Here is a 13,945-nt window from a genome sequence, read left to right on the forward strand (position 1 = left end):
TTTCCTCAAATGGCCATTTGAGGGTGGTTCCAAACCCATACACCACAAAAATGGATGCCTGAAAATGTTTTCCCTACATTCACATGTGGGTCCTGATCCAGTTTTTGGATAAAGATGGACCAAAGAAAATGTCACATCTCACAGCAGCTGAGCTTTATTGTGAAATAAAGACCTTACTGTGGACTAACATAGTCGTTACATTTTGCAGTGAGCCTTAAATTCCAGCATAATACAGACTTAATCTGATAAATTGTGCTTTCATATGAAGCCAACAGTGAGTCCTGCACAGCGAAAGCGGCCATGGCCTTCTTCTTCCATTTTAAAAGCCAAGCACATGAGTTCCCTTCAAAGAGTTAGAGCCTTCAGACCACAGGGGCTTCTGCATGAAAGAATGTGATTTTTCACATCATTGAAAAGCATAATGCACATCATCGCTTACAGTGCGCGCCTCTATCTGCCACTCTGTCCACCAAGTTCAAATAATAAATGGTCGATTAGATGACTTATGTCTTTGGACTATAAACGGCTGCTTTTAAACCTTAACCTTGCTCCAGATCACACTTACTTTGATGAGGGGCCTTTGATGTGCCTTTGGTTGTGTGTGAGCACACACAACCTTGAGCCTCTATTCTGGCAGCAGAGCGTCACTAATCATCTCACCAGCAGAAAGGTAAGTAGGGACCTGTGTGTGGTCTCAGTGCGACGGTAGCTTTTAATGAGCCCCACGCTTCTTATCAAGCTTGGCGCTCGACAAACGCTCTGATCCGCCCACATGGAGGACAGGGGCTCGAGTGATCGCATCTGATGCCCCCCCCCCCCCCCCCCCCAACCACCCACCCACCCACGCCAACCCCACCCAACACCGTAATCAACCTCCCTCTCCTTCCTCCCCTCCCCTCTGTCTCACCGTCAGAGTGAAATATCCTTGAGAGAAACTGTGAATCAAAGAGCTTTTCATCCTTTCCTCACAAAGAGAACAAGTGATGGAGAGAGAGAAAGATGGAGGGAGAGATTCAACAGGACAAAAGAGATGGACGGATGGAGAGAGAGCGAAGGAGACAGAAAGAGAGAGTGGAAAAAAAAACGAGGATAAAAGCCTGAACTTCTCCAAGCTGGAGGGCACTCCAGAGGACACGTCCTAGATTAGCTCTCACCCCTCCTCCCTTCATCCTTCAATCTCTCCATCCGCCTTTCTCCAAAACCCAAGCTTCAGACGGGGGGGGAAACAGCAGCCCCGGGGCCCTTCTCAGTGGGCGTCGAGGAAGAGGGGAGACACCGGGCATTTAGACATCTGTCAGCCACTAATGAAAGAGTTCAATTTAGTGGAAAATCTAAAACAACCTTGTCTGACAGGCAAGCTGACAGGCTTTAACTCGCAGCATGTGTGTGTGTGTGTGTGTGCGTCTCAGCGTGTGTGTTGTATTAGTGCATCAGGAGGGGGAAATTAAAAAAAAAAGGTGAGAGGGGGGAAAAAATGTAATGCAATAAACTGTGGAGCTGGTGTGCACATAAAAGTGTGTGAGCATGTGTGTGTGTAAGAGTCATGCAGGGGTGTGGATCAGGCTGTGCAGCAGGGGATGTGTCTTATGGCTTTAAATCGCTCCGGGGGTACAGGGCATGTTTTTCTACGATAGATGGGTTATGTTAGGTCTTTAGTGTGTGTGTGTGTGTGTGTGTGTGTGTAGCATATTTAGACCTCACTAGTGCTATTAATGCTGGAGATGAACACATGGCTTTCCAAGCAACACACACACACTCTGTCTCCACCCCCCCAGAGCTTCATTAGCGCGTCATTAGGAACAACTTCAGTGAAAGCTGTTGTTCTTTGAGGAACCGTCTTGCCTATCTGTCTTCACTGAAAACACTCTGTGTTTGTGTGTGTCATGCAGATAACTAATTATTTTTGTTTTTTTATTGTCTTTTTATTTTTTGCAGATGAATACACCTGCTGATGTCTGAAGTGTGCTGCTTAGCAACACTGCTATTACTGAAATTTACAGTTTTATTGACTGTAAATATTTGGATCAGCTGTCAGTCAGTTATCGTCTGTGATGGGCCGGCTAACAGACCGCTGAAGATCTTATGGTAGCAGTTAGCATTGGTGGTCAGCATTAAAAACTAGTTTTGTTTTTTGCGTGACATTTTAGTTTTGCAGTAAAAGGTGTGACCTACTGTAGATATTAGCTTGTTCATTTCAAAAGCTTTAAAAAATATCTGTAATTCACTTTTTGTTGGTTTTCTACCTCGCTCACTGATTCGCAGGTAATCTTTGCTGCATTTCAATTCGGGGGCTACAGCCTTTGATAGACACATTTGAATACTGGCACCATCACAGCAGTGTGCAGCCTGTCTTCAGCAGGACAGCATGATATAGGGTTGATATGTAACACCCTGATATGCATTATAAAGAGGAAGGCGCAACCATCACGGCCTGTGAAGACCACACCTTCATAGAGCGAAGCATGCAGCTATAGGTTAAGTGTGAGGCTCAGCGTGGGAAGATGTGTCTATCTTCACCTTTGCACTGCCTGAGTCTGCCTAACTTCTCATGGGAGCTCATGATCTGACATAGAACCCACCATTAGGGATCACTTCGTTCTAAACTACATAAACAAAATCCCACCATCATGCAGGATAAAGGTTCTAGGATAAAACTACCTCAAAAGCACTTCTGGTCTAGCTGTAGGTAAAAAAATGACAAATATATAAATATTTAAAATGATGAAAGTGGTGCATGAAGCTGTGTACATAGTTGTCCCTCAGATGAACACTAAATCAATGGGAGCATAATGACAGATCATTCGTCGGTTATTTAATAATGTTTTAACAATTTTAAACCTCCACTTCAGCTGAAAATGAAAAAAGGAGAAAGCAGTGAGGGGGAAGGAGCAATCCAGGGACACAAAAATCCGATGATGAGGACGGCGAATTAATTGCTGAGTGAGGCGCGTCAAGACAAAAGGAGAGGCAGACAGAGAGAGGGAGAAATTGAGCGGGAGGTCAGCAAGGGTGATGGGCAGATGGACGGGAAAAAGGTGGAGTAGAGCACTCCGGCACGCTTGAGGGCAAAGCAATAAACGGGGCGCAGTTAAAAACCAATACCTGCTTATTAACTTCCCCACTCTGCCGGCTTGTAAAAAGCCAGTGGAACAATGTTTGTATTGGCAGTCTTCCCCTCCCTCGCTCTATCTCTCCTTCCAAAACCAAGGCCCTAACAGGCAGAGATGCAATCAGAGTGGAGAGCTGGACAGACGCCAAATTGGAAGACAGGGCACCGGTGCTGGCAGCGCCAACCGGCAGCCATGTTGGTTTAAGGCAGATACAGTTGAATGACTGCCATTTTTTTTTTTTTACGAGGGCAGTAAATGAAGGGGTCTGTAGTGCATGTGATTATTTTCTCCCTGTACACCAATAGCAGTGAGATTTGAGCTTTTCTGCCACAAAAAAAATCAACAAATGAAATGGCGCCCGTCGCTTCTCTGCTGGCGTCTCCACGCGTCTCCATCACTCTTCAGCTGTCTCTTCTTAAGATTCGTGGTTTGACAGCACACATTCAAACCTGTCTGTCATACATCTGTGATAAAGTAACATTTCCAGCATGGTAAGAGTACAGATATTTGTTAAGAAACGCTGTACAAGATAAATTTAGTGATCTTTCAAGGCGCTGGTCGGTGGATATGTTAACCTGGCTAGAGACTAAAGACTCCATGTTGAAATTTTACCGCATAAATAAATAATTAGTGCATTAACAGTACAGAAATGACTCTGTATGACTGTAGTCTTGCTAGCTGCCATTACTTTGCAAAACATGAGCAGCGTTGACATCATAATGTGCTACTAGGCTGATGTTAATGAATTCAGACAAAAGCATTCGTATACTTGCACAGTTATTTTGTTTTAATGTTCTAGACTGTCTCACTATGCTGTGTTTGTGCTGCAGGAGAGGCACGCTCGTGAGGAGGAGGAGGGATGACCAGACAGAATAGAGAGAGGGGGGTTATGGTGTAGAAGAAGGCGATTTCATGTTCCTATAATCCTGAAACTGCTGCAGTATGTGTCCTCCCCAGGGCTGTTTCACACCTCCAACAAGGGATAAGAGACTAACTCTCACTGCGCAGGAAACACAGACCAAATTTAACATACTTATTCCACCAGCAATTAACACGGTGGCTCTGTGCAAAACAACAAGCTTGACTCCGAATCAGGCGCCTGAGCATAAATCCGGCGTACGGCTCTTTTGGGATTCGTATAGCATCCACCCTGTCCTTGCCCAGGAGGGCTATCCGCTGATCCAACTGACAGAAGTAACAGAGTGCAGGCGCTCAACTGATGAGATTCCAGTTAGCTGGCACAGCCAAGGAGAGAGAGAGAGGCGGGGAAGCAGCCAATAACCTGAGCGGAAGGGATCTTGGGGCCTTTAAATATCCACTCAGGGCTGAAAGTGAGAGCGAGCTCCAGCCCACTTCCTCTATTGCTCTCCTGGGCAACAGGAGGGAACAATATTGCATAAAGCAGCATCAAAAACACTGTTTTATAGGCAGGCATATGCACGAGTGTTCAAAAAAACAGTAACAGATGCAAAGGAAGCAGTTAAACGTTTGTGACCGCTCAGTGGCAGCACAATGCTGTCTGATCATGAGGACACTGGAATTCTCCAAAACAATGACTCACTGTAGTGCTCACTGGGCAACCATGTTGGGCTAATTTATCTACTAGTTATCCTGATTTTAGGATATTCTCCTAGTGCGTTGTATTGTTAACATATGTCAGCCTACATCATATGTGCCTTTATACTGAGAAGGGCTCGCTGTGTAATTCAGTTAAAACAGCCCTGAGATAAGAAAGCTATCATGACGTGCTGTGTACACATGAGTCAACCCACTACTCCACCAGCAACAGGAAGTGACTAGAAACTAGCAAGGAGTTGATGTAAACAGCCACCACCAAGAGCCCTAAAAACATTTCTGCTAAAGAAAACAGATGAGCTCATCTAGCTGAACCAGGCAATGGGAAGAGAGTGCTGCAGGAATGAGGCCTAAAATCCAAACAAAGCATTTCACTCCTGCTACTCAGATAGGTTCAATGGCATTCTTGGTTAGATGTCTGAAATAATGTTTGGTTGTGGCTTACAAAGTACAAAACACACTAGTGAATAGCTAACTGATGGTTTTTTAAGATGTGTCAGCATATTAGCAGACTAGAAGATATGTCTGACAACATAACACCATTATTTCATCACACTCTCTTCATTATATGACTCAGTTTAGAACATTTAAAGTCTAACACTACAAACTGTTCGTCTATTCACACACAGAAAAACAGTAGCATGCACTTTCTCTCTGAAGTTAACTCAGTCAGTCAGCTGCTCACCTGCTCACACCATCGGTCACTCACACGCTTGCAAATTCACTGTGGCAGCAGTGCAACACACCAAAGCTAGTATATTCACACACACGCACCGGCTAGAGGCGGAGCCGCCTTGGGGTACCGCTGTAAGTGTGTGATTAGACGAGGAAGTAGAGGCATTGGAGAATTGAGGACATACACACTCACCCCTGTTAAGGTCTTTATGTTATGCAGTGCATTCTGGGCTTCAAGGGCAGCTTTCCTTGTGTAAAACGTGACAAAACAGCAGCCTGGGGAGAGAGAGAGAGAGGGAGAGAGAGAGAGAGAGAGAGTGGGAGGATGAGCATAAGGAGCAACAAAGAGCACTTTCTCTATTCATCTGCTTGGCATCACCTGTCGACACTGGCAGACGCTGAGTGAATGTTAAGGACAAAACATCCTAGCGGAGAGAGGAAGGCTTTTGGATTTGTTTCAACACTGATGACTTGAGCCTTGAGGAAGTGTGCACATGTATCACTGCATGTGTGCACACACACACACATAAGCAGTAAAAGGGAAGGTGGTGGAGAAAGGCTTGTCTTCATTAATCCTTGAGTAATCAGTAAACAGCTGCTTTATCCCTCATTCACTGAGGAAAGTATTTATTGCTCATGCTTACTGACTCATTAACTGTCTTCTGTTTGAATGATTTCTAGCAATTCAGATATTTACAGGTTAAAATGCAACAAAATTTGAATATTTTTGGATAAAAAAGGGCACATCAAGGTATCCAGGGGACATGAATTGGTGACAATTTGTAGAAATGTCCCTTTAAAGAGGCACAAACGTAAACAGACACAGATTATTTTACATCAAACATCTGCTGACATGGTTAACAGGGTCAGCACACATAAGCATCCTGCAGCCACAGGCGGCTTCATCCTCCCACTCACAGGTTTATGTGTTTGGACCTACTGCTCCTCACATTAATTTGTGTGTGTTTTTAATTGTCCAGGAATGTGCGGAGTGCGCTATTGTTTACATCTGCTTTGTTGTCCTCCCCGTTGTGTTGACGGCACAGCGTAAATGAGGGCGGACCGGTTTTCTGGCGGCTGTGTGTTGCAGACATCGGCCCCGCTCGACGCTCGACCCGCAGTGCATCTTAGTGAAATCCAACAGCGAGCATCTGGAGCAGGTTTAGCATCCGAATCCCAGAGTCCCTTTGATGAGGCTGGGAGCGTAATGGATCTGAATTCCTGCGGTGTCCTCTGGGTGCCAGGGCTGTTGAATAAGTTGGCCCTTAGCCTGGCGTCAGCGACGTGATTGGTGTTGTGATTCAGATGGTGCGGTGCCTGCGTATTAGCAGGGATAACCCTCAGCTTAGTGTTTTTTCTTCTGTGACCCCCAGTGTGAGAGACGGCTCCGGGTGTCACTTCACTCAACCATAAGCTCTCTGCTTCAACTATCAGTGTTAATTTACCACCAAGAGTTTTAACATCAGCTTCCACTGGTTACAGGCACAGAGATAAGAGAGGAAATCAGTCATGACTGACAGACAGATGATCACTCGGTAACATTTTTTACAATTTATCCCATGTAGGTCACCAAACTGATACTGTGGATTTATAAAAATCAGACTTAGTAAGGACTCTCACTTCAAATCACTAAATCCATTGAATTCTTCTTCTTCTGTGTTGTTCTGAACAACTCCGCCAACTCTGGAGGTAGACAAGCCTAGAGCGCCCTCTAGCGGCTGTCAACAAACAAACATGTGAAATGATATATTTTCATATATATAACTTATATAAGTTGCGCCTGAGTATAAGTCCCATACCCAGCCAAAGGATGAAAAAAAAGTGTGACTTATAGTCAGAAAAATACTGTAGCTTTATTGCTAATGGACGCCACTTAAATACATCCAACACTGTCAGCAGTTAGTATCCTGAACTGGTCTAGCAAAGACAAAAAACACCAAATAGAAACCAGCCACTTAACAACATGGCGACACTGTTAGCATGGAGGCTAGTTTGCTAAATAGGTCCAGCTAAGAATTACATTGAATCTGTAGTGAAATACACTTAAATGTGCCAAACTATATGAGACTGTCTCTGTGAAACGTGCATCTTAGCAGAATATTTCAGTGTCAGGCATGCTAACTGTATATTCCTTGCATGCCTGCTGCAGAGTGAATGCTATGAGTACTCAAGAGGGAGCTTTTTAGTATTGCCTCAGTATTATAATTCCATTATAATTCCAATTGCACCTGTGTTCAAGCTTCGGCCCCTTGTGTGCGATTAGCAATTCCAATAACACTGTATGAGAGTTAGCTGCTAGCCGCCGCACACTGAATTATGATTCCTGTGGCACTTTCTGCATACCTGTATATGGGGGGAGGTTAGCTTTTGGTGTTAGCATTAGTGATTCTGAAGGCATTCATTGTGCAGAGGGAGGGGTTGGCTGTTAGCACCGCGTTAGCCGCTGTGTTTTGTGATTCCCATGGTGTAGCCGAAGCCCGAGAGCCATTCGGCATGTGGCGGATCGTCCCAGGTGGTGGGCTGTCAAGTAGAGGATCAAAGAGCAGAGGAGTGGACCTCTCTCTCTCTCTCTCTCTCTCACACACACACACACACATTTACAGGCAGAGACATTCCCTGCAGTGTTCCAGTTCCACCTGTTTAAGAGTCAGCACATTCACGGCTCACACACAAAGCTGCAGAGAGACCACACACATATGAAGTGTGTGTTTTTTTTATATATACACACACAAATATACCTGTATGACAACCTTGAACAAGTGAGAAAAGTGCTGCATTAATACGCTCTTTACACCAATTTGTGTGTTTTTGTGTGTGCGAGTCTTGCAGCACAAACATTTACCTGAAGGCCAAGAGGGCTCAGAGCAAGGAGATACACTCCGCTTGTGTTGTTGAAGAGGGACACTCAAAAACACACACCAGAGATGTGCCCGCACAAATACAGACTGAAGAGGAGAAATCTATTAGAAGCTGCTGCTGTGTGTGTGTGTATGTGTGTGTAACATAAAGACTAAGACATATGGGGAGGACATGGGAAGGAAAGAGAGAGGAAGAAGAGGGAAGAGGAACAGCGGCTGTGAGTGGAATAGAGAGCAGAGGAGGGAGATGCTGGTTCATAAATGCTTCATGGATGCTGAAGGGGGCCTTTGACTGAGCGAAGACCCACTGCCCCCCGCCTCTGTCAACACATCTACCCCCTCCGACAACAGGTCGACCCGGACTCCTCGGCTCAAGACAGCAGAGCTGCGGAGGAGCAGAGGGGGGCTGATTCGCAGTGCTGTAGAGGAGCTTTCAGGCTCATGCACTGGACTGCACTTTTTTTTAAATTTAAGAATCAGGCACAAAATATTAGAGCAGCTGCAGAGGTGTCAGCCTGCCCTGCAATTTTACCTTCCTTGTACATTTAATTCATATTATTTATTTTTTTCTTTTGTAATTTTGAAAGAGAACGTCCCCTTCTCTCTCGACACACAGTACAGTAGGTGGGCGGGTAAAGTTTGAGCTTGAGCACCAGCTAATCTACTTAAAAGACTTTCATTAGTCGGGGTTCAGTGCAGAGTGTCCCTTTCTCTCAGAGGCTGTCTGTTCGTAGCGGACAGTGTTTTTTTAATTTAATCTGCTGGAAATGGTTACATCTGTGGTGACACTGAAATATAAAAACAAAAACATGACCACTCACTGCTGATGAGCTAACCTGACAGGCCAGATGTCGCAGTTCATATCTGAGAGGCCTGAGGAAAAGACATTTGGGTAGATAATTGGATAAAGCATCTGTCAATCACAAGCTAATTTCAACCAGTCTCAGTAACGAATCACAGTAGCTTAACATTTTCACTAGTGTTAGCATGTGTCTGAAAGCAATAGGAAAAAGCAGCACAAGCAAAAGCAGCAGTGGCTCAGTGGTAGACCAGAGGGTCAGCGGTTCGGAACCCAGTTCCGCCCTAGTCATTGTTGTGTGTCCTTGGGCAAGGCACTTTACCCACATTGCCTCCAGTGCAGTCACTGGTGTATGCCACTATGTGAATGTGGTATGAATGAATAATGCATCTGTAAAGTGTCTTTGAGTGTCCTAAAAAGCGCTATATAAGATGTATATAAGATCGATGTTAACCTTGTAGTCCTGCACGAAATACTTTGAAAATATTTTTTTAGCTTAACACTTTTGCCAAAATTATCAAATGGTAGCCATTAGCTGTGAACAGCGTATAAGTTTGTGTGTGTGGTGGGAACACACAGAGGGAACATTATATGAGCCGTGTACACAAAACACCAGAGTGTGTTTCCAGTTGCACAAAACTGATTTTGGATTGGAAGCACTGCCTGTCCAGGGTTTAAATCTGCCTTGTTATCTCCTGAAGTTTTATCATATCAGTCCGAACCTTCTTGGCTCCTGTATTTAAACATGTGAGGTCGCATCAGTGAAAGGAGGAGGAGGAGAGAGGGGGGGTGGGGGCTGAAAAGGAGCGATACCCTGCGGTCCAGCAGGAGTGGAAGTATGGTTTATTAAAAGCAAAGGAAAAAGGAGGTAGGTAAAGGGGGGGGGATCGCAGAGCTTCACCCCGAGCCCCTTCCACCCGAGGCGGGTGCTTACAGTGACTCTTTCTCCCTCCTTCACTGCAGGTTTCCTTCCCTCTCCCTCCACATTCCTCCTGACCCCGGAGGTTCTGCTCAGCCGCTGACCCACATTAACTACACTCTGCTGCAATTACTGCTCACACAGGACTCTGGGTGGCTCGGGATACACACTCCACTCCACTCCACTCTTATTTCTTTCTCGCTGTTCCCTCATCCGTCAATGTGCAGCTGCAAAAAAACGGCCCTTAATGTGTATAATTTATGTGTGTCAAAGAGCCGCTGAGTGACAGCAGGGACGAGGGGGGGGAAAATGACAGAGAACACATTCTGAATCTGACAGCGCAATAAAGAACAGATTGTCAGATGGAAAAACGGGGAGAGGATGAGTGGATGGCTTCAAACAATGCTACGTCTCTGACGGGTATTTGGCTGCATGTTCTAATCCTGTTAGCGCAGGAACCAGTCCAGCTCACAGCACTTCGCAAATCTAGACAATCCACTGGTTACTTTGGTGGAAAAGCACCAATGTCACCCCCCTCTCTCCCTCTTCTTTCCTCCCTCTTTGCTGCAAAAACAACATGAGCACTTTCCAGATATCAAAGCCACTATCTGGCCAGAAAGAGAGAGGGGTGTGTGTGGTGTGTGTGTGTGTGTGTGTGTGTGTTGTGTGTGTGTGTGTGTGTGTGTGTGTGTGTTGGGGGGGGGTCTGCAACTTCACTTATAACCAAGCAACTCTCTCTGTCGCTGAGGCATGCAAAAGAATACACAGAGACGAAAGAAGACAATCCACACACACACACATACCATCTCCCATTAAAATCCACCTGCAGCTGCTCTCTAATTGGGCCTGGGTAGCTGGCTAAAAAAGCTAACGTCTAGTTAAGGCGATATAATTGGCCGCTCTGCTTTAGGAAAGAAGGAAATAAATCAGTCTCAGGTCGGGCCCGTCTCAACTGAATCCATTAGAGCAGATAATTGTCTTGGACGGCAGAGCATTAGCTCGCGGTTGCCATAGCCGAGCGATGAGGATACAGTTAGATAGCGTGCCGTTAGTTCACAGTTTCAGTCGAGTCGCTGCAGCCTGATTGAAAATCAGATGCTGTTAATCTGCCTGTTTATCTGTTGGCTTGAATTATGTCCAGAATCATCACTGGTTATCTGTCATTTAAGGGGACAAGATGACATTTCAGAGGAGGAAGCGAAGGCGCCAGCAGCCCGGTATTGATCGGGACTTCTTGTTTTGTGAGGTGTCTGGTATGGCGGAGAGGTGAGGAGTGTTATCTGCGACTTCCTTTGAGTCTATGTTTGCTGCTAAACACTTGTGGCTCCCAGCTATTCCCCAGAGATCAGCTGTCAATCAAGGCGTGTGGGTGGCAGAGCGTCGTCATCCACTCAGATTAGAAGGTTTGATATTTCTACAGGTGGCCCTTTTCTCTTCGCCTTCTCAGCTGTTCTGTTTTGGCTGTAGGTCAGACGGCAGCAGTCAGAGACTGAAAACATTATAAATGTTTTTTTTTTTTTAAATTCAAGCTAAATCTTAGGTAGTGTAGTGTATAAATGCTGTTAAATAAGAAAGAAGCAGATAAAGGAGGAGTTCTTCAATCAAACTGACCAATTTAATTCAACGCAATTACACTTAATTTCCCCACAGGGATAAATAAAATACATTTTAATCTTAATCATAATCTTAATCTTTAGATGCTTCAACACTAGAGAAAACAGCGAAAAAAAAGAACAACGCATAAATTTACCTCCATGCTAATACTAGGCTAAACATGAAATAGCAGTGTATATTTGTTCACACAGTAAAACACTATTGCTCTCACTCTGCTAATGGGGCTACCAAGCTATCGCTAACTTCTGCTTAGAAACGACTCCACTGCCATGTTGTCATCGTCAACACTAATCAGCTCAAAATGGCAAGTTTAAGCATAGAAATATGTGATCTGGGACACAGTGCTAGTTTTTGTGCTAAGCTAACTTGCTGTAGACTATTGTTTGATGCATTTGAGCGCACAGTCCTCGTACTCAGAGAGCACTGGAGCCGCTGTGTGTGCTGCCTTTGTGTTTCCTACAGGCGGCTACATCACACAGATAACAATAATTTAATTCTGTATATTTTGAATTATTTGCAGGCTTTTGTGTGCACTTGATGAAGACATTATTGTGTACATATGTGTACATAAGTGTGTGTGTGTGTCTGCAGCTCATGTGGTCTATGCTGTATCATTAAGATAAATGACATAGCACATCCCCTGCCATAACACAGACACACGCACACATACACACAGTGCAACAAACCCGTCATGGCGCTTAAGGTTGTATCTTAGCAAAAGGACCATTTTCTGTTTACCCCTCTGGCTCTGGCTGTCTCATTCTCTCTTTATCTCTCCCTCCATCTCTCTCTTTCTCTCAGCATAAAATGCCAAATTGCTCCATTCTTCACTTCTCCTCCGCTCATCCACTCATCTGGTTATTAACTCCAAACACATTAAACCAACAGTAGTGCTGCGATATTCCCCAGACTGTCCTAGTCAGCATAAAAAAAAAAACACACACACACACACACACACACAGTCTAAATGCACACACCTGGGTCAAAGTGTGGAAGAGGCGACGCACAACATGAGACACAAAAATCTCATTTTCCAAATGATGCTATTTGTTTTCTAACTAACCTGAACAGGATGGGAAAGAAGAGAGTGTCTGCAGAGCGTGTGCAGCCAGAAACATTCAGGAAATAACTTTTTTTGTGTGTTTGCAGGAGGAATTTTATTTCTGTCAAGCTGAAGCACGCTCTCAAATGGCTCTTACAGCAGATGATGACAATAATAAGACGAGAGGATTACACTGATCCAGATATCCACTTTCACCAGGCAAACCGTGTTTCAGCAGAGCTCCGAGCCAGCATTAATTCTTGGCTTTTTTTTTTTTTTATCTTTGACGTCTTATAATTAATCATTAATTTATTCATAACAAGTCTGCCCAAGTCACACAAAAAAAATCTCAAAATGAGAAACACTGTTAAAATGAGATGACGCTGAAAAGATATGTTTACCTCCTGAAACAAGTATTAGCTTTAGGTCAGGAAGCCGAGACTGATGGAAAACATGCTAACATACCAGAGATGAGGTATCAAACCATCCATCAGGGAGTTCATCAGGCTCCAGGGTCTGGAATCTCAAATCCAGGACCTCTCGCACCAAAGGCAACTACCATACCCCTATACTACAAGCCAAGGAGGTACACTGCGCAGGAGGTGTTAACTTTGACAGCTATAGTAAATATATATCCGAGTCCTGATCGGGAGGTAACGTCCGATTCCAATCGAGTCTGAAATGACGTAATGGGGCCCGATTTCTGATCACGTGATTGGATCGAGACATCCCTAGTCCTAGCCACTGCACCACCTTGCTGCCTGCACTATTCAACCAGAATTTACAAAAGTAAACAGCAGCATGTCTAATGTGTAGCTTGCTAACACTGCAGTGCTACAAGGTAGACTGGTCAGGGGCACACTTCATATTTTTACCACATCAGTACACATTCTGATCATAATTTTAGATAATTTAAATTTTTTTCACTTCTTGCAATTAGTACATAAACAAGAAAAATGCACGTCATTGCCATAAAAGCAGAAGCGTCTGGCTACAGTCTGTTTAGCTGGTTTCATGTTGTTGTCCTTGGATTATTTCAAGGACATATAAAGGAGCAGAGCCATCATTTCAGACCATGTAAAAAAATCTACTCATCTTGTTCTTTCATTTGTTTTCTGGCTCACGCAGCGTTCCCTCCCATACATTTATGAGCTAAGCGTTTCATTTGGAAGCTGTGTTGTATTTGCCAAATTTCTGCTGTCATTTAGCGTTCACTGTGTTGTGCTGTTTCCATGTTTTTTTGTTGTTGCAGACATCGGTGAGTGTCGGCTAATGAGGATGCAAACAAAATCCAAAAGAAGGGAAAGTTGTAGCTGAAAACTTCTCCTGTGTCTCAGTGGGACTAACAAACTC

General features: G+C 44.5%; 1 protein-coding gene across 10 annotated transcripts in view; it reads right to left on the reverse strand.

Moving 5' to 3' along the window:
- Positions 1-13,945, reverse strand: part of celf2 (cugbp, Elav-like family member 2) — a 156,288-nt gene that overhangs the window by 43,145 nt on the left and 99,198 nt on the right. For all 10 annotated transcript variants that reach the window (XM_028420431.1, XM_028420415.1, XM_028420396.1 and 7 more), the window contains one exon: positions 5,554-5,636. In XM_028420431.1, the coding sequence (XP_028276232.1) occupies positions 5,554-5,636 (83 nt within the window). The remainder of the gene's footprint in view (positions 1-5,553; positions 5,637-13,945) is intronic.

This window comes from Parambassis ranga, chromosome 2, assembly GCF_900634625.1.
Source record: "Parambassis ranga chromosome 2, fParRan2.1, whole genome shotgun sequence".
In the NCBI taxonomy this organism is placed as follows: Eukaryota; Metazoa; Chordata; class Actinopteri; family Ambassidae; genus Parambassis; species Parambassis ranga.